Here is an 18,358-nt window from a genome sequence, read left to right on the forward strand (position 1 = left end):
AAGATAATTACCTCCATAGCACAGCGTAGACCCCTGATCTAGTGTGGGTGAAAGATAATTACCTCCATAGCACAGCGTAGACCCCTGATCTAGGTGGGTGAAAGATAATTACCTCCATAGCACAGCGTAGACCCCTGATCTAGTGTGGGTGAAAGATAATTACCTCCATAGCACAGCGTAGACCCCTGATCTAGTGTGGGTGAAAGATAATTACCTCCATAGCACAGCATAGACCCCTGATCTAGTGTGGGTGAAAGATAATTACCTCCATAGCACAGCGTAGACCCCTGATCTAGTGTGGGTGAAAGATAATTACCTCCATAGCACAGCGTAGACCCCTGATCTAGTGTGGGTGAAAGATAATTACCTCCATAGCACAGCGTAGACCACTGATCTAGTGTGGGTGAAAGATAATTACCTCCATAGCACAGCGTAGACCCCTGATCTAGTGTGGGTGAAAGATAATTACCTCCATAGCACAGCGTAGACCCCTGATCTAGGTGGGTGAAAGATAATTACCTCCATAGCACTGCGTAGACCCCTGATCTAGTGTGGGTGAAAGATAATTACCTCCATAGCACAGCGTAGACCCCTGATCTAGTGTGGGTGAAAGATAATTACCTCCATAGCACAGCGTAGACCCCTGATCTAGTGTGGGTGAAAGATAATTACCTCCATAGCACAGCGTAGACCCCTGATCTAGTGTGGGTGAAAGATAATTACCTCCATAGCACAGCGTAGACCCCTGATCTAGTGTGGGTGAAAGATAATTACCTCCATAGCACAGCGTAGACCCCTGATCTAGTGTGGGTGAAAGATAATTACCTCCATAGCACAGCGTAGACCACTGATCTAGTGTGGGTGAAAGATAATTACCTCCATAGCACAGCGTAGACCCCTGATCTAGGTGGGTGAAAGATAATTACCTCCATAGCACAGCGTAGACCCCTGATCTAGTGTGGGTGAAAGATAATTACCTCCATAGCACAGCGTAGACCCCTGATCTAGTGTGGGTGAAAGATAATTACCTCCATAGCACAGCGTAGACCCCTGATCTAGTGTGGGTGAAAGATAATTACCTCCATAGCACAGCGTAGACCCCTGATCTAGTGTGGGTGAAAGATAATTACCTCCATAGCACAGCGTAGACCCCTGATCTAGGTGGGTGAAAGATAATTACCTCCATAGCACAGCGTAGACCCCTGATCTAGTGTGGGTGAAAGATAATTACCTCCATAGCACTGCGTAGACCCCTGATCTAGTGTGGGTGAAAGATAATTACCTCCATAGCACAGCGTAGACCCCTGATCTAGTGTGGGTGAAAGATAATTACCTCCATAGCACAGCGTAGACCCCTGATCTAGTGTGGGTGAAAGATAATTACCTCCATAGCACAGCGTAGACCACTGATCTAGGTGGGTGAAAGATAATTACCTCCATAGCACAGCGTAGACCACTGATCTAGTGTGGGTGAAAGATAATTACCTCCATAGCACAGCGTAGACCCCTGATCTAGTGTGGGTGAAAGATAATTACCTCCATAGCACAGCGTAGACCCCTGATCTAGTGTGGGTGAAAGATAATTACCTCCATAGCACAGCGTAGACCCCTGATCTAGTGTGGGTGAAAGATAATTACCTCCATAGCACAGCGTAGACCACTGATCTAGGTGGGTGAAAGATAATTACCTCCATAGCACAGCGTAGACCCCTGATCTAGTGTGGGTGAAAGATAATTACCTCCATAGCACAGCGTAGACCCCTGATCTAGTGTGGGTGAAAGATAATTACCTCCATAGCACAGCGTAGACCCCTGATCTAGTGTGGGTGAAAGATAATTACCTCCATAGCACAGCGTAGACCACTGATCTAGTGTGGGTGAAAGATAATTACCTCCAGAGCACAGCGTAGACCCCTGATCTAGTGTGGGTGAAAGATAATTACCTCCATAGCACAGCATAGACCCCTGATCTAGTGTGGGTGAAAGATAATTACCTCCATAGCACAGCGTAGACCCCTGATCTAGGTGGGTGAAAGATAATTACCTCCATAGCACAGCGTAGACCACTGATCTAGGTGGGTGAAAGATAATTACCTCCATAGCACAGCGTAGACCCCTGATCTAGTGTGGGTGAAAGATAATTACCTCCATAGCACTGCGTAGACCCCTGATCTAGTGTGGGTGAAAGATAATTACCTCCATAGCACAGCGTAGACCCCTGATCTAGTGTGGGTGAAAGATAATTACCTCCATAGCACAGCGTAGACCCCTGATCTAGGTGGGTGAAAGATAATTACCTCCATAGCACAGCGTAGACCCCTGATCTAGTGTGGGTGAAAGATAATTACCTCCATAGCACAGCGTAGACCCCTGATCTAGGTGGGTGAAAGATAATTACCTCCATAGCACTGCGTAGACCCCTGATCTAGTGTGGGTGAAAGATAATTACCTCCATAGCACAGCGTAGACCCCTGATCTAGTGTGGGTGAAAGATAATTACCTCCATAGCACAGCGTAGACCCCTGATCTAGTGTGGGTGAAAGATAATTACCTCCATAGCACAGCGTAGACCCCTGATCTAGTGTGGGTGAAAGATAATTACCTCCATAGCACAGCGTAGACCACGGTCAGGGTGATGAGGGCGAGGCAGGAGAGGCCACAGCCAACTATCAGCGTCACAGATGGAACCCCCGAGTACTGCATGGTCTGTGGAGGGGGGACAAACATATCAACTATCAGATGGAACCCTCGAGTACTGCATGGTCTGTGGAGGGAGGGGGGACAAACATATCAACTATCAGATGGAACCCCCGAGTACTGCATGGTCTGTGGAGGGAGGGGGGACAAACATATCAACTATCAGATGGAACCCTCGAGTACTGCATGGTCTGTGGAGGGAGGGGGGACAAACATATCAACTATCAGATGGAACCCCCGAGTACTGCATGGTCTGTGGAGGGGGGACAAACATATCAACTATCAGATGGAACCCCCGAGTACTGCATGGTCTGTGGAGGGGGGACAAACATATCAACTATCAGATGGAACCCCCGAGTACTGCATGGTCTGTGGAGGGGGGACAAACATATCAACTATCAGATGGAACCCCCGAGTACTGCATGGTCTGTGGAGGGAGGGGGGACAAACATATCAACTATCAGATGGAACCCCCGAGTACTGCATGGTCTGTGGAGGGGGGACAAACATATCAACTATCAGATGGAACCCCCGAGTACTGCATGGTCTGTGGAGGGACAAACATATCAACTATCAGATGGAACCCCCCAGTACTGCATGGTCTGTGGAGGGGGGACAAACATATCAACTATCAGATGGAACCCCCGAGTACTGCATGGTCTGTGGAGGGAGGGGGGGGACAAACATATCAACTATCAGATGGAACCCCCCAGTACTGCATGGTCTGTGGAGGGGGGACAAACATACGTCTTTACTGCTCGCCACAGGACACAAATCAAAGCAAGGGTCCATTATGAAGGAGCCACAGAGGACTGGCTGTGGGGGTGGGCGTTATGGAAAAATACAATATCAAGATATTTTCCCAAGCTGTATCAAGATACACAATCTTATCACAATTCTTTTTCATGTTGGTTTTTATGGTTATTTTTCAAGTTACTTAACAGTACAACCACCTATAGCTACAACTTAAGGTAACAAAAACTACAAGAAAAAGGAGTAACAGACCATTTAGACCAGTGGTCCTCAAAGTGGGGTCCAGGGACTCTCTGGGTTCCTTTTGGGAGGTCTAAATTTACCCTTAAAAGTATGTAACTCTGACAGTATACAAATGAAACCAAATGGGCCCGCAAGGGTCCATTTGGTTTCATTTGTATACTGTCAGAGTTAAGTGGAGACCTTGACATTTTAAAGTTTGAGAACTACTGATTTAGACCAAAATGCTGGTTTAATGAATTCTGCAATGAATCTCTGTATTAACAATTCAACAGGATTTTTCATAAGGCTCCCTCATTGTATCACGATATATACGATACCTCTGAAAAGGCATATCGTGGAGACATTGTATCGTCTCCACATTTATCACCGTATCGCCCAGCCCTAACTGGCTGTGTGTGCGTGTGTGTGTGTGTGTGTGTGCGTGTGTGTGTGTGTGCGTGTGCGTGTGTGTGCGATAGGGGTTAGGGGTGGGCGATATGGTGATAAATATCGTGGAGACATTGTATCGTCTCCACGATATGCCTTTTCAGAGATGTCGTATGTATCGTGATACAATGAGGGAGCCTTATGAAAAAATCCTGTTGAATTGTTAATACAGAGATTCATTGCAGAACTCCATTTGGTTTCATTTGTATACTGTCAGAGTTACATACTTGTAAGGGTCAATTTAGACCTCCCAAAAGGAACCCAGAGAGTCCCTGGACCCCACTTTGAGGACCACTGGTCTACATGGTCTGTTACTCCTTTTTCTTTTAGTTTGTGTCACCTTGTAGGTGGTTGTACAGTTAAGTAACTTGAAAAATAACCATAAAAACCAACATGAAAAATAATCATGATAAGATTGTGCATCGTGATACAGCTTGGAAGAATATCGTGATATTGTTATTTTTCCACATTGCCCACCCCTAGTGTGTGTGTGTGTGTGTGTGTGTGTGTGTGTGTGTGTGTGTGTGTGTGTGTGTGTGTGTGTGTGTGTGTGTGTGTGTGTGTGTGTGTGTGTGTGTGTGTGTGTGTGTGTGTGTGTGTGTGTGTGTGTGTGTGTGTGTGTGTGTGTGTGCGTGCGCGTGTGTGTGTGTGTGCGTGTGTGTGCTGCATCATTAACTGGAAGGTCAAACACATCGAAAACATCATTATGTCCAAATAATATCACAGCTCTGAAACAATCTAACATGCTCTCGTTGTGTCTGTGCACGTGTAATTTTAACCTATATGTCTCCATGTGAAATCTGGGCCCACCGGCCACGTGATATAGAATAAACAAGTCAATGAACAATATGAAAACTATTTCAACCATGATGGCATCCTCAATCATCTGGGCATAGGTGAGAATGTAGAAGGAAAAAAAACATTTTGAGAATTTAGCTCCCGCTGCGAGCTTGTAGCTCAGCTATATTCAGAACAATTTAAGTGGTTGGTGAGAAGTACACAAGTATAGAGCAGGGTTCCCCAATAGGCGGCCCGCGGGCCATTTGCGGCCCGCGGGGGGCTACTGTCTGGCCCACACCAACCCCAGTAATAATGGTGGTATAAGAGCAGCAACAACACTAGTATATCGTCGTTGTCGGGTGGAAATCTCGTATCTCCAAATGTGTACGTTCTTTTGCAAATCATACAAGGCCGTCGCACAAGCACATGAAACAGCAGATCATGTGCTTGTAGATCGTCTGTTTTCACTATCAATTTTTAAAATGATAAATTCAAAACTAACGGTTTTGGACATACAAGATTTTCCCCCCGACAACGACGAAATCTGTCGCTGGAGTAGCGGGAACGCCACCGTCGCCCCCTGCAATGTTGTGGTCCTCGGCTTGGTACCCTAGACATAATTCAATGTTGTGGTCCTCGGCTTGGTACCCTAGACATAATTCAATGTTGTGGTCCTCGGCTTGGTACCCTAGACATAATTCGGCCCTTGGGGAAAACTAATTGGGGAACCCTGGTATAGAGTGATCTGGCGTTGAAGATGGACAACCAACACCATCTGTTAAGCGTATACTCCCAGCAGGAGTCTTCCTCAGCTGCTGTTGGCCATCGATGAAGGCCTGGTACTACAGTAGCCTACAGTACACACCGATGCTGCTAGCTGCTATGCTGTCATATCATAATGGATATACAGTAGCTTCAGACTGGTGTCTAATTGGACGAAGGCCTATACATATTAGCATAAAAAAGATCTATCTCCTGGATCTTAGCACGTTGCATTAATATTGATGTGTTTTTTTTGGGTGCCATTGATTAATGCCAGAAGGAGATGCACACGCACACGCACACGCACACGCACGCACACACACACACACACACACACACACACACACACACACTTTGTATGCACAGACCTGCCTACGCGCGCGCGCGCACACACACACACACACACACACACACACACACACACACACACACACACACACACAGTTATAAATGATATTGCATAAATAGAGGCACAATTTAATTACACTGTAGCCTACACTGACTATAACAAGATTAGCCAACGCAAGATTACAATTCCAGAGCCCTGCACATTATAATATAGGCTAGTATTACTTCTTCCCCTTACATTAGCCTATCAACAGTAGCATCTTTTTGCAATGATAATAAAACAACAACAGCAACAACATGCAGCCCACTTACTATTTGTCTCGGTTGCTGAGCCAAAATGGCGAAGGTAGACACGCGATCACACAAACATCTCGTGTGGGATGCATCTGTGAGCACCGTTTTACATCCTTTGGTGGACCAGGTTCCCCAGGAATCGTTCCTGCAAAGAAGAACAGGAGGGCAATTAGGCTAATTCTCCCACACGGCGCTATAGATATAGAACAGCAGCAGCAGCAGCAGCAGGCATCAGCACGACTTCACATGTTGTTTCGGCACCATTTCATCATCATCGGATCTTGATCATCAAAAGCCTGCATGCTATAGCCAGCTGGCTGTTACACACCATCATACTCCTACACTACACGCCTAGGAATAATACAAAAAACAACAAAACAAAACAAAAAGCGGATCGACACGGCGTTTTAGCGAGCTTACAACGAGCATTGAGATTTGAGAGAGATCCGTGCAGAGAGAAGGGAGAGAGACGGAGAGCTTGCACTGAGGAGGAGGCGGAGAGAGAGAGAGAGAGAGAGAGAGAGAGAGAGAGGGAGGGAGCTGTCCACCACAGACTGGTGCTGATTGATTCTTCAGCAACAATTCATAACGGAAAAGAAAAGGCAGCATAACGTTGTTATTTTCCACCGGTAATACTCCGCTCCGATAATAATATTATCATATTTATAATAGCCTAGCCTATACCGTGCGTCGTGGTGTGATTCTGTCCGGCTATTATAGGATTTATTTTTCTTCCCCCTGTACCTCCCACCAACCAAAACCAACACTTTTATTTTCTTCTCATTCTGATCCGTTATTAAATGTCTCGATCGTCTCTCATGTTCTTGCTTGTAATTTGGTCGGATCCTTTCTCCAATCGATCTGATGGATCTACTCTATTAGCGTCTTTTTTATTTTTATTATTATTATTATTATTTTATTTTTATGCTTCCTTCCTGGTCGCTCGAGTAGTTTTTTTTACCACCCCAGAAAAAGTAGCAGATCTACAATGCGTCGCGGACGCATTGTGAGCTTGTAGATCGGCTATATTTCCCCCATCAGATTGATTATACTCGGTTCATATAGGCTCGAATACAGAGCAGAGATCGTAGAAGGTAGGGTTGATACGACCGGAGGGGAGGGGAGGGGGGGGGGCACATCGTGTGTATCCCCCCCCCCCTCCCGTCTCCTTTTCTCTTTACATTGCCGAGATGCAATTATGTAATTGGGGGAAGAAGCGTGGCGTTGTTTTTCTTTTTTTTGGGGGGACGCTTTCTGCGGTATAATTTCGCGAGGGAGTTTCATGACGCCGTAACGTTCTTCTATAGGCCTACTCTACTCTCTACTTACTACGTGAGGCGTTTGATTAAAAAGCACCGCAGAACTATAAGAGAAGAGAAAACCCACGGCTGCACACAGAATGGTTGCAGCCACAGTGTCTGCCTCTCCTCTCACTACTCTAAGTACAGTGTTTATCTAACGTTTACGTTTCAAGGTCTCCCCCTTAACTCAGTACATTTAGATGAAGATACTTTTGTACTTTTACTCAAGTGATTTTTTATTCTGACCATTTACTTGTTACAGAGTAGGCTATTTCTACATTGCAGTATTGATACTTTTACTTAAGCAAAAACATCTGAGTAGCCTACTTTTTCCACCACTGACTGGTGGCTGCTCCCTCTATTCTTTTTAATCTCAAAGAGAAAAATGTGATAGACCGATAAAAGAAATCCTGTTCCAAATTCCTCCCGTGTAGGCTACCGTATTTCACCTACTCAAGAATGACAGTTCCGTGCTTTTAAACCCTTCTTTTGTTAAGCACCATTCCTCTCTGATGCACACACACACACACACACACACACACACACACACACACACACACACACACACACACACACACACACACACACACACACACACACACACACACCTGTTGGCATTTAACTCTCCTGTTATGTGTCACTTTGGTGTCTCTTATAGTGGGGTCCATGAGGGACCCTCGTGGGTCCTCGAGGGGTTTCCAAATGGACCCCTACAGCTCTGTAACTCTTAGAGTTATACAGTATGGGGCAGGCACGTGCACACATAGACATCAAAGGGGGCTTGAGCCCCTGCCCTTTTATCCGTCATATAAAGTGCCCTCTCCAGACCATGAATGCAGTTTTTACTGTGGTGAAAGAAATGCAAATGCCCTCTTTCCATGCCATACCTGAAGGCAGCATTCAAGAGAATTGCCTTGTCCAAACTCTCCTGAACTTGAATGCAGCATCTTATCTTGAAAGAATTGCCCTCACTGTATAGAAATCCATGCCTTACGCCACATATCCAGTATTGCCTTTTTTATGCTTAGTTCAGTGGGGTATCAAGTACCGTAAATAGCCGACCTCCAAGCTCACAACGCGTCGCGCTGCGACACATTGTGAGCTTGGAGGCCTGCTATTTTCAATATCTTCACCAAAAGGTGAAAATAAAAATGTCAGCCCCTGCCTCGATCTCTAACATTCTCTGCACGTCCCTGGTATGAGGGCTTCTTGAAATTAAAATAAAAAGTTTGACAACCATGCAAGTTTTACAGAATCCAGACTGCGTGTCAAAGGTAAACACGTTCACATTACTCTGAGCAAAACATAAACCACTTGGTTTCTGCTGCGTAAGGCAATTCTTCACCATCCCTTGAATTAGCACCACCGCAACAACTCTTATTTATCCCTCAAGCCGTAATTAAATGTAATTTGTGCTCCATTCTTAGGACCCTACTGGCAGTTCAACAGCAATGAAATTAATGAAGCCTCTAAAACATATAATATGATCTTTCTTCTTCCTCCTAACTGGGATTTCTGGGACCGTTTTGTTGCCTAATGGATATTTGTGTTGGAAGTGTCTGCCTAAAAATAAAATGCACCCACTTCACACACAGAACCAACAATTAAAATGTGAAGACTGCGTTGTATGACTGAATAAACCAAGTCATTATTTAGTTCACTCATACAGCACAGTTTTCCCATTTTAATTGAGTCGCTGAATAGTTAGAATGATGTGAAAATGAGTATGAATATCTAAACTAGCTAATAAATAGCTCTAAATAGTATAAATACAGCCAGGCACTGTTCACGTTGAACTGATTGAGATGGTAAATGGTGCATTTATATAGCGCTTTTATCCAAGGCGCTTTACAGAGATTGTGCATTACATTCAACCATTCACACACACATTCATACATACACCAATGGCAGAGGAAACCATGCAAGGCACCAACCTGCTCACCGGGAGCAACTAGGGGTTCAGAGTCTTGCTTGACTCTTCGACATTAACTCAGGGGAAGCCCGGATTCGAACTGGGAACCCTTTGGGAACCCTCTGTGTTCTAATGATGGTTTCTCTACCCCTGAGCTATGCAGCGAGATTGTATTAACCGGTAGTTCTCAAACTTATGTCAAGGACCCTAACATTGATATATATATACAGTATATATTTGACCACGGACCCCCATCTAAAATGGTTTTGTGCCAGGGACCAGATTTGTGTTAAAACATTGAACATGTGTTCCAAACCATGCACAAGCTCACAGCGTGGCACCACTGCCCTAAACATGTAATGTTGCTGTTCGTAGGAATAAACACTGTAGCACCCAGGAAGGAAGTGAACTAAGAAAGGGGAGGAGCCAAACCAAGTGCCTGTTTCTACACAAAAAAGCCGGAGGTTTTTCTTTATATTGAATGAGTTCCCAGATTGCAGCACATGCAGGTCAGATGCTTAGGCCCAACATACTGCACTCTTCACTACCTCAGATAATTAAGACCCTTTCTCTTTGATTTGCAGTGATTTCTAATTTAGATAGATAAACAGATAGATATACCTTTATTGTCCCAAGGGGGGGAATCAGTTGCCCAGCGTCAGCACAGCAGTTTTAAGGTTACAAGTTACAGAGAAGTAAGAAAAGAAAAAAGTACTGTTGTGAACAGTCCAAAAAAAAGCAAGGAACAATAAAGAATGTATACATAAAGTGTCAAAAAAGCTATCACAACAAAAGAAGAATATATACATAAAGTGTCCAAAAAAGAAACATTCAACGCTCATAATGTCACCTCACACAGCAATACTTAAAGCGCAACTAAACAATGCAGCGCCAAACAAAAGTGATCATAACAGTCAATGCTAGTCAGTGCAACACAAGTATCTCACTGCCATGTCAACACAGCAATAGTACTCAATACTACCAACAGGGCCAAACAATAAGTGTCCTTAGTCAGTGCAAATAAATCAAGAATACAAAAGTAAAAAAAAGTAATTTGATTATACACAACGCTGAGGAAGACCAACTGGTCGAACAGTTTGTTGTCCTCTGTCCAGAGATGGTAAATAAACCACGTGTAAAGGATAGTCCTTGTGTGCTGGCAACTTCGTCATTGTTTCATGATATTATTGAGCCGTGCACCGTAAAGACTTTATTTAATTTGGAGTGTTGTGGGCTTCTGCTTTGTTGCACTTACCTCTCTCTAATTTGATTATGTAGCCTCATAAGCAAACTCTGTTTCAAAGAGAAACAGAGTTTGTTGGAGCCGAAATGCCTTTCTGTTTATTTGTTTTGTTTTTATTTTTTAAATGAATTGTGTGGCCTTGATTGTAATGTCTTGACACCGTGGGTGGCCCTAATATGGTGCCTAGGTGTGGCATTGTTATTCACCATGGCAACCGCCATAGGGGGTACAGTAGTTACCTATTTATACTCGGCAACGGCCGATGCACCCCAGGGTGGGTTGCACCACCTCACACTAAGTTCAAACGTAGCCTAGTTGTAACGTAAATGGCTTCTAAGTCAAGACTTACGCATTACTAAAATTTCAGCTGTTGCACCACTCTAACGTATCTCTAAGTAACTACTAAATATTTACACCAGCCTTTGGGCAGCACTAAGTCCTTACTAAGTAACCTATCTCTATAGAGCAACTACACTACTAACGTGGCAGACAGCATTATATCGGCTATTTAATTAATTCAACAATGAAACGACCCATCTGTTTAAAACATACATTAAGCCCTATATACATTTCGGCCATTTGAAAATAGCCGATCTACAAGCTCACAATGTGTCTGCTATTAATAGAGTATTTCTATATTGCAGGATTGATACTTTTTAAATTCATTTGAGTACGTTTTCAACCACTGCATATAGCCGCGGCAGACATACAGCACAACAGCGACTTGAACGGTGCTCTTCCCCCTCCAAATATGCGCTGCCCTGTAGGGCAAAATGTATGAGGGGCCAATATAATTTGTGATATAATCCGGATGCGCTCGCCATGAGCACGCGTATCAATATGACTTTGTGTACATGCCAGTGGAGAGACGGAGCTCTGTCTGTTGACAAAATACGATACAAGCTTTACTTCCTTACTAGAAACAGTTCGTTTTCATTGGATTCGGGAGCTATGACGTCATTGTATGCGACTATACATTACTTTAGGAACAGTCTACGCATTACTAGTTACGTTATGCCTTAAGCAGTCGTGGTGGTGCAACACCTGTTAGTAACTCACTTAGTTACAAACTAACTAGTAGTTAATAAGCCTCTAGTAAGGACTTTATTCCCTAACTTAGGGCAGAACTTACGTTCTGGTGGTGCAACATGCCCCAGGTGTGCAAGGGGAAACACCAAACAGTTTAATGGACCGTGAACATGTAGCCAGCAGGTCGGCATTCAGTGATTTGGATACGAGTTTATGTATGTTATGTAAAATAAATGGGTTGACATAATCCGACACTAATACGACACTCTGGACATTGAATTCATGCACGTGTCTGACTAAAAACCTACCCACTCGCCACTCGCTGTAGTGCCACAGGTGAGGCGCTACAGCAGGGTTCCCCAATAGGCGGCCCGCGGGCCATTTGCGGCCCGCGGGGGGCTACTGTCAGGCCCCCACCAACCACAGTAATAATGGTGGTATAAGAGCAGCAACAACACTAGTATATCGTCGTTGTCAGGTGGAAACCTTGTATCTCCAAATGTGTACGTTCTTTCACAAAGTAAAGCCCTGCTTCATCATTCAAGGCCGTCTCACAAAAGTAGTGAAAACAGCAGATCTACAAGCACACAACGCCTCGCGGTGCGAGGCATTGTGTGCTTGTAGATCGGCTGTTTTCACTAGTTTAAATCATTTTTAAAATGATAAATGCGAAACGAACGGTTTTGGACTTAACAGATTTTCATCCGACAACGACGATATCTGAACTGTCGCTGGAGTTGCAGGAACGCCACTGTCGTCCCCTGCAATGTTGTGGCCCTCGGCTTGGTACCCTAGACATATAATTCGGCCCTTGGGGAAAACTAATTGGGGAACCCTGCTCTACAGATTTAAAGGACCAAAGCGGGATCAATCATTGTCAACTATCTCAAGCAAGTTTCAATTCTCTGCAAGTTTATCTTCACACCGTATTGAAATGAATGGAACCAAAAGGCTTGCTCAACAAACAAACACACAAACTATGTGGTATGCTTTGGGAAATGGTCGGCAGTAATGTCAAGAGTACTGTGAGTAATAGTCAATGGGCTAAACATGCCAGACTGCTTTGTGGGAAAAGAACCACAGTTGAGCCACAGGATCTGACAAATGCTTGGAAAACACTGGTACATTCTTTAAAGCAGGGGTGGTCAACTTTGATGATGGCGAGGGCCACTATATTTCCACCTTCACTCCAGAGGGCCACATTGCATAATGCTATGTCCAACTTTGTCATTCTAGTATCTCATACAAAAGAAGCAAAAATAGCAGATCTACAAGCTTGCAGATCGGCTATTTTTTGCTTATTTTGAATTGGAATACTACATTTTCTCATTTAGTTATATACTCATGTTAACTTTATGAACCTAAATACAAATACATTGGACATAACAAAAATACACTTTAATACTACTATACTAGTCATTAAGCTACTAATATAGACTGACGGAATTAAAGCAGGTCATGTTAAAAATTGTAACAGCTGAAATCAATAATATGTTCATTTTCCGGTATTAACCTGTGGGCCACATTAAGTGAAGGTGGGGGCCGCATGTGGCCCCCGGGCCGCCAGTTGCCCATGTATGCTTTAAAGCAACACACCAAACGTATGATTCCCAATCGTTTTACACCCAAGGCCAAAGCAGAATATTTGAACAATCCCTGTAGTCGGATAAAGGCTAGAATGCATCACCAGTAAGTGCTCCACCACTCCGCACTCCACACATACTGTAGTCAATTAAAGAGACCTCATTCATACATAGTTGGACATCGTTGCCCATCAGGGCATTGTTGGTCTTGTACTCTGATGGGTTTTAATAGCTCCCCCATGTCCTTGAAGACATTGGATTGAAGCTGCCTTGGCCAGTAAGGAACCTGAACCAAAGGTTGACCACTTTATAATGTGAAATTGATAGATATTCACAGTCTTTTGTTAAACGAGAGAGATTACAGTAGTCCATTCCTCCTTGGAGATGTATGTAAAAGCAGAATCCACCTTCATAGCTAGATTTAAACTTCTAAAGTCAGAGAAGGTCATAAAAAAATAGCAAAAAAAGCTTTCACGGTTTTGTCCAACCTTGTCCCAACATGGAGACCCGGTACGTAGGGGTGGGCGATATGGTGATAATTATCGTGGAGACGATACGATGTCTACACGATATGCCTTTTCAGAGATATCGTATATATCGTGATATAATTGAGGGAGCCTTGTCAAAAATCCTGTTTATTCGTTAATACAGAGATTCATTGCAGAATTCAATTTAAACCTGCATTTTGGTCAAAATCAGTAGTTCTCAAACTTTAAAATGTCAAGGTCTCCACTTAACTCTGACAGTATACAAATGAAACCAAATGGACCCGTAAGGGTCCATTTGGTTTCATTTGTATACTGTCAGAGTTACATACTTGTAAAGTTCAATTTAGACCTCCCAAAACGAACCCAGAGAGTCTAGAATAAGTAACTTGAAAAATAACCATCAAAACCGACGTGATAAAATCGTGTATCGTGATACAGCTTGGGAAAATATCGTGATATTGTATTTTTCCATATCGCCCACCCCTACCGGTACGTGATACAGTTTACAGTTTACAGTTTAGGCATTTAGCAGACGCTTTTAATCCAAAGCGACTTACAATAAGCAGATAATACATCACTATAATAAACAAGATAACATGTCAGAACATCAACAACAATATAACAAATACATATGAATATCAATCTAAAAAAAACTATATAATCAGTAAGGAAAAAAGGATTCTAAAAAAACCTAAAAACAAACGCTAACTAGCTTCATGTAATGGTCATTGAGTGTTTCAGTAGTGCTATGGGTTTAGGTGGAGTCTGAAAAGGTGAGTCTTCAGTCCACGGCGAAAGCTAGCGAGTGAGTCTGTTGTTCTAAGTGCGACTGGGAGTTTATTCCACAGCTTGGAGGCCAGGAGGGCAAACTGTCGCGGACGAGTGGAATTTTTATCCTGGGGCTTTTAGCGAGGGTTCTGTCAGCATTCCTGTGTTGGTTGGCTGATACAAAGAGAAGTGCTCCAGAGCCAGTAGTAGCACATCACCGCAGAGCTTAGAAAACGTTGGTACTGTACTGTACTGTACGTGTCGACCTCAGTCGGTCGGACCACCTGCCACCCCCCAACGCACACTCGCCGCTTGACGGACCACTCCTCATTCTTGTAATGAAGACATCAGTCATCAGGACGTTGCGTGCGAGCACCCTCCAGTGAGCAGCCACCAGAAAGAGAGTGATGGATCTCTCTCCGGCAGTGAAAGCTGCTGCTGCGGCGCTTATTCCACTCATACATATTGGTTTATAGTGTGAAATGGATCCAAGTGGAGAGAGAGAAGAGAGAGAGAGAGAGAGAGAGAGAGAGAGAGAGAGAGAGAGAGAGAGAGAGAGAGAGAGAGAGAGAGAGAGAGAGAGAGAGAGAGAGAGAGAGAGAGAGAGAGAGAGAGAGAGAGAGAGAGAGAGAGAGAGAGAGAGAGAGAGAGAGAGAGAGAGACGGCACCCGATGCAGAAATGCGAGCACGTGGGACGTGGGTGAGTCCTTACCTGGCTGTGACACACTGGGTTTTGTAAAGAAACCAAAGGGACCCCGGGCACAACATCACCCATAACGCATGAACTCGTCTGCATATCACAGCGATGCGTTGGAGAGCCCAGATGGTGTGATTAGCCCGGCGGGGAAAACTGTAACCGGCACATCATTATCCAGCGTGCTTCTTGTTAAAAAAAAAAAAAAACGGTACTATGCACGTCTCTGCTAGCGCCCGACGTATAGTTGCAAGGAAATGCGGGCATATTAAGTTGAGCAGTGTAGATTCATGAGGGCAGGGGGCGTCGCACCAAATTCTGGGCCCTGGGTACAAGGATTCACTGCGGGCCCCCCCCCCCCCCCATGAATGTTCTTCATAGGGGGAAGAGGTTTAACCCATTTAGACTGGGAACGCATTATTACACGTTATTTTGTGCTTCAACTATTGAGAAATAGCAGATGTACAAGCCTGGCACCGAGTGCCGCGCTGCGAGCTTGTAGATCTGCCATTTTTGAAAAATCGTGAAAAGTCTTTGAATATTTCAAATCCTTCGGAGGTTTTTTTTAAACACCTATGTTTCTATGTAAGTGGTGCTGAAACCTTGTCATGTGAAGGACCCCCAAAATTATATGTATTTGGCCACGGACCCTCATCTCAAAATATTTCGTTCCAGGGACCCCCCCAGAATAAAACTTTGAGTTACAAAAGTTTGCTTAAAAATACATAATTCAAAGATTTCAAAAAGAGCAGATCTACAAGCTTGCAGCGTGGCACTCGATGCTGCGCTGTGAGCTTGTATATCTGCCTTTTTTCAATAGCTAAAGCATAAAATAATTAAGAAGTCCCCTCCACCTTGGGCCCTAGTAACTCAGTCCCACTTTTCCCCCCCTTGTGACGCCCCTGGTTGCAATGGAAATGCAGGCATATTAGTTGAGCAGTGTAGATTCAGGAGGACGGTATAGCTATTGATAGCCAGCTGCTACTGCTATAGGTTGGACGCAGAGAGCAAAAGGCAAAGCGTGGCATGCTTCGCTCTGTATCGTACGCAGAGATCCTGCATCATTTACACCCACCCACGCACCCGTACAGTACAGTGTACAGTATACACTAATAGTACACACTGTTGTTGTTTAGATAAATCAAATGGCTGCAGTCTCTACGACACTGTTGATGTATCGTCTGTCAGTCCTTGCTGGAAGGAAGACCACAGTGACCAAATGAAAAAGCCCGGTGTGAGTGAGATCGATCTCCTCTTATCGTCGTTGTCCGGTGGAAACCTCGTATGTAGGTAAAAAAAGTATCTACATAGTAAAAACAGCCGATCTACAAGCACACAACGCCTCGCACCGCGAGGCGTTGTGTGCTTGTAGATCTGCTGTTTTCACTACTTTTGTGCGATGGCCTTGTCTGATGAATCAGGGCTTTTACTTCGCAAAAAAACATACAAATTTGAAACTTGGTAATACGAGGTTTCTGCCCGATAGTGACGTTATGGTGGTATTATTTCATACAGGGAATGTACTGAAATACTGGAAGTTGGAATTGGAAGTAAAACAATGCAAAGTAAAACAAAATCATATCATATAAACCTGAAAGTCAAAGGTAACGTTGGAGGAATTGAGGTGATTACAGAAGTTGGAATCATTTTGTATGGAGCATCGAAAGGTCTTTGAGGACACCGGTAATACATTTAGTATGCATGATCGATTTGTTTAATACTTAAGTCAGTCACAGTACAGATACAATCTAAAATGTGGCAATCTTGCATTTTACACATAGGCCTACAACTACTGGCTTTGTACAGCCACTATAATTGTGCTGCCAATAGTTTGTTACATGGGTCTAAAAAGCAAATAGCCACATATACCGGTTTAAACCAACAGCAACACTTTATCTTAAGTAAACTATGGATTTTATGTTGCCTTTATGACCTCCCTTCACCTGCGATTAACAGCGGCTGCAAAGTACTTGGCAGCAGGGGTGTCACACCAAATTCTGGGCCCTGCATGTACAGGGATTCACTGCGGGCCCCCCCATGAATGTTCTTCATAGGGGGAGTTTTTCTTTTTCTTTTTTACCCATTTAGACTGGGAAACACATTATTAGGCATGATTTTGTGCTTTAACTATTGAAAAATAGCAGATATACAAGCTCTCAGCGTGGCACCGAGTGCCGTGCTGCGAGCTTGTAGATCTATTGAAAAATCATGAAAAGACTTTGAATATTTCAAATCCTTCTAAGGTTTTTTTTTTTTTTTTTTTTTTTAAACCTTTTCACGTGAAGGACCCCCAACATGTTTAGTACCAGGGACCCCCAAGAAGCAACATTTGTTGCAAATCTTCACTTAAAAAATTACATATATTCGCATATACTCGCAGCGCGGCACTCAGTGCCACACTGTGAGCTTGTATATCTGCTATTTTTCAATAGCTAAAGTATCAAATAATTAAGGCCCCTCCACCTTGGGCCCTATAGTAACCCAGTCCCACTCCCCCCCTGTGACGCCTCTGCTTGCCAGAGACTCATCTGTATATTTTCTACCTCCAGTGGTTCCTTATGCCCCGTCCGTCTGCCCGGGCCAACGGGCACTAATGGATACTGATGCCACCTGACTCTGAGCCCACATGCCCACTGTCTTTAGACTAGTGTACTAGAACTGTAACATGCTGAGACAGCTTGTGATTTGATTCAAGGACTCCCAGATGGATGTGTATTTGTCGGCGGACCACCCATTTGAAAAGTAATTAGTGCCAGGGACATTCAAAAGCAAAGATTTAAGTTAAAGATGTTCGCCCCAAAGAATATATATATATTAAAAGATTAGTAAAAAGTATACAGTATCTTGTATTATCTGCTATTTTTGGATAGCCAAAGTATAAAATAGTGGTTGTGATGCTATATTAACTAATTTGTCTGGGGACCCCCTGGAACCCCAACAAGGACCCCTGGGGGTCCCCGGACCCCACTTTGAGAACCAATGACCTAGAGAGCTACTGCCCTACACCCAACACAGGCTGCGGCATTAACGATAAACA

General features: G+C 43.9%; 2 protein-coding genes across 2 annotated transcripts in view; one reads left to right on the top strand and one right to left on the bottom strand.

Annotated features, from left to right (window-relative positions):
• Nucleotides 1–18,358, top strand: part of lmbrd1 (LMBR1 domain containing 1) — a 438,470-nt gene that overhangs the window by 323,849 nt on the left and 96,263 nt on the right. The window lies entirely within an intron of this gene.
• The window catches only part of adgrb3 (adhesion G protein-coupled receptor B3), a gene marked incomplete at both ends in the record, with an annotated part of 382,932 nt that overhangs the window by 110,374 nt on the left and 254,200 nt on the right, over nucleotides 1–18,358 (bottom strand). Inside the window, 2 exons of the mRNA XM_080740073.1 lie at nucleotides 2,603–2,706; nucleotides 6,322–6,448. Of these exons, the coding sequence (XP_080596199.1) occupies nucleotides 2,603–2,706; nucleotides 6,322–6,448 (231 nt within the window). The remainder of the gene's footprint in view (nucleotides 1–2,602; nucleotides 2,707–6,321; nucleotides 6,449–18,358) is intronic.

The sequence above is a fragment of the Nannobrachium achirus genome (genome assembly GCF_963921795.1).
Source record: "Nannobrachium achirus genome assembly, chromosome: 13".
Classification (NCBI taxonomy): domain Eukaryota; kingdom Metazoa; phylum Chordata; class Actinopteri; order Myctophiformes; family Myctophidae; genus Nannobrachium; species Nannobrachium achirus.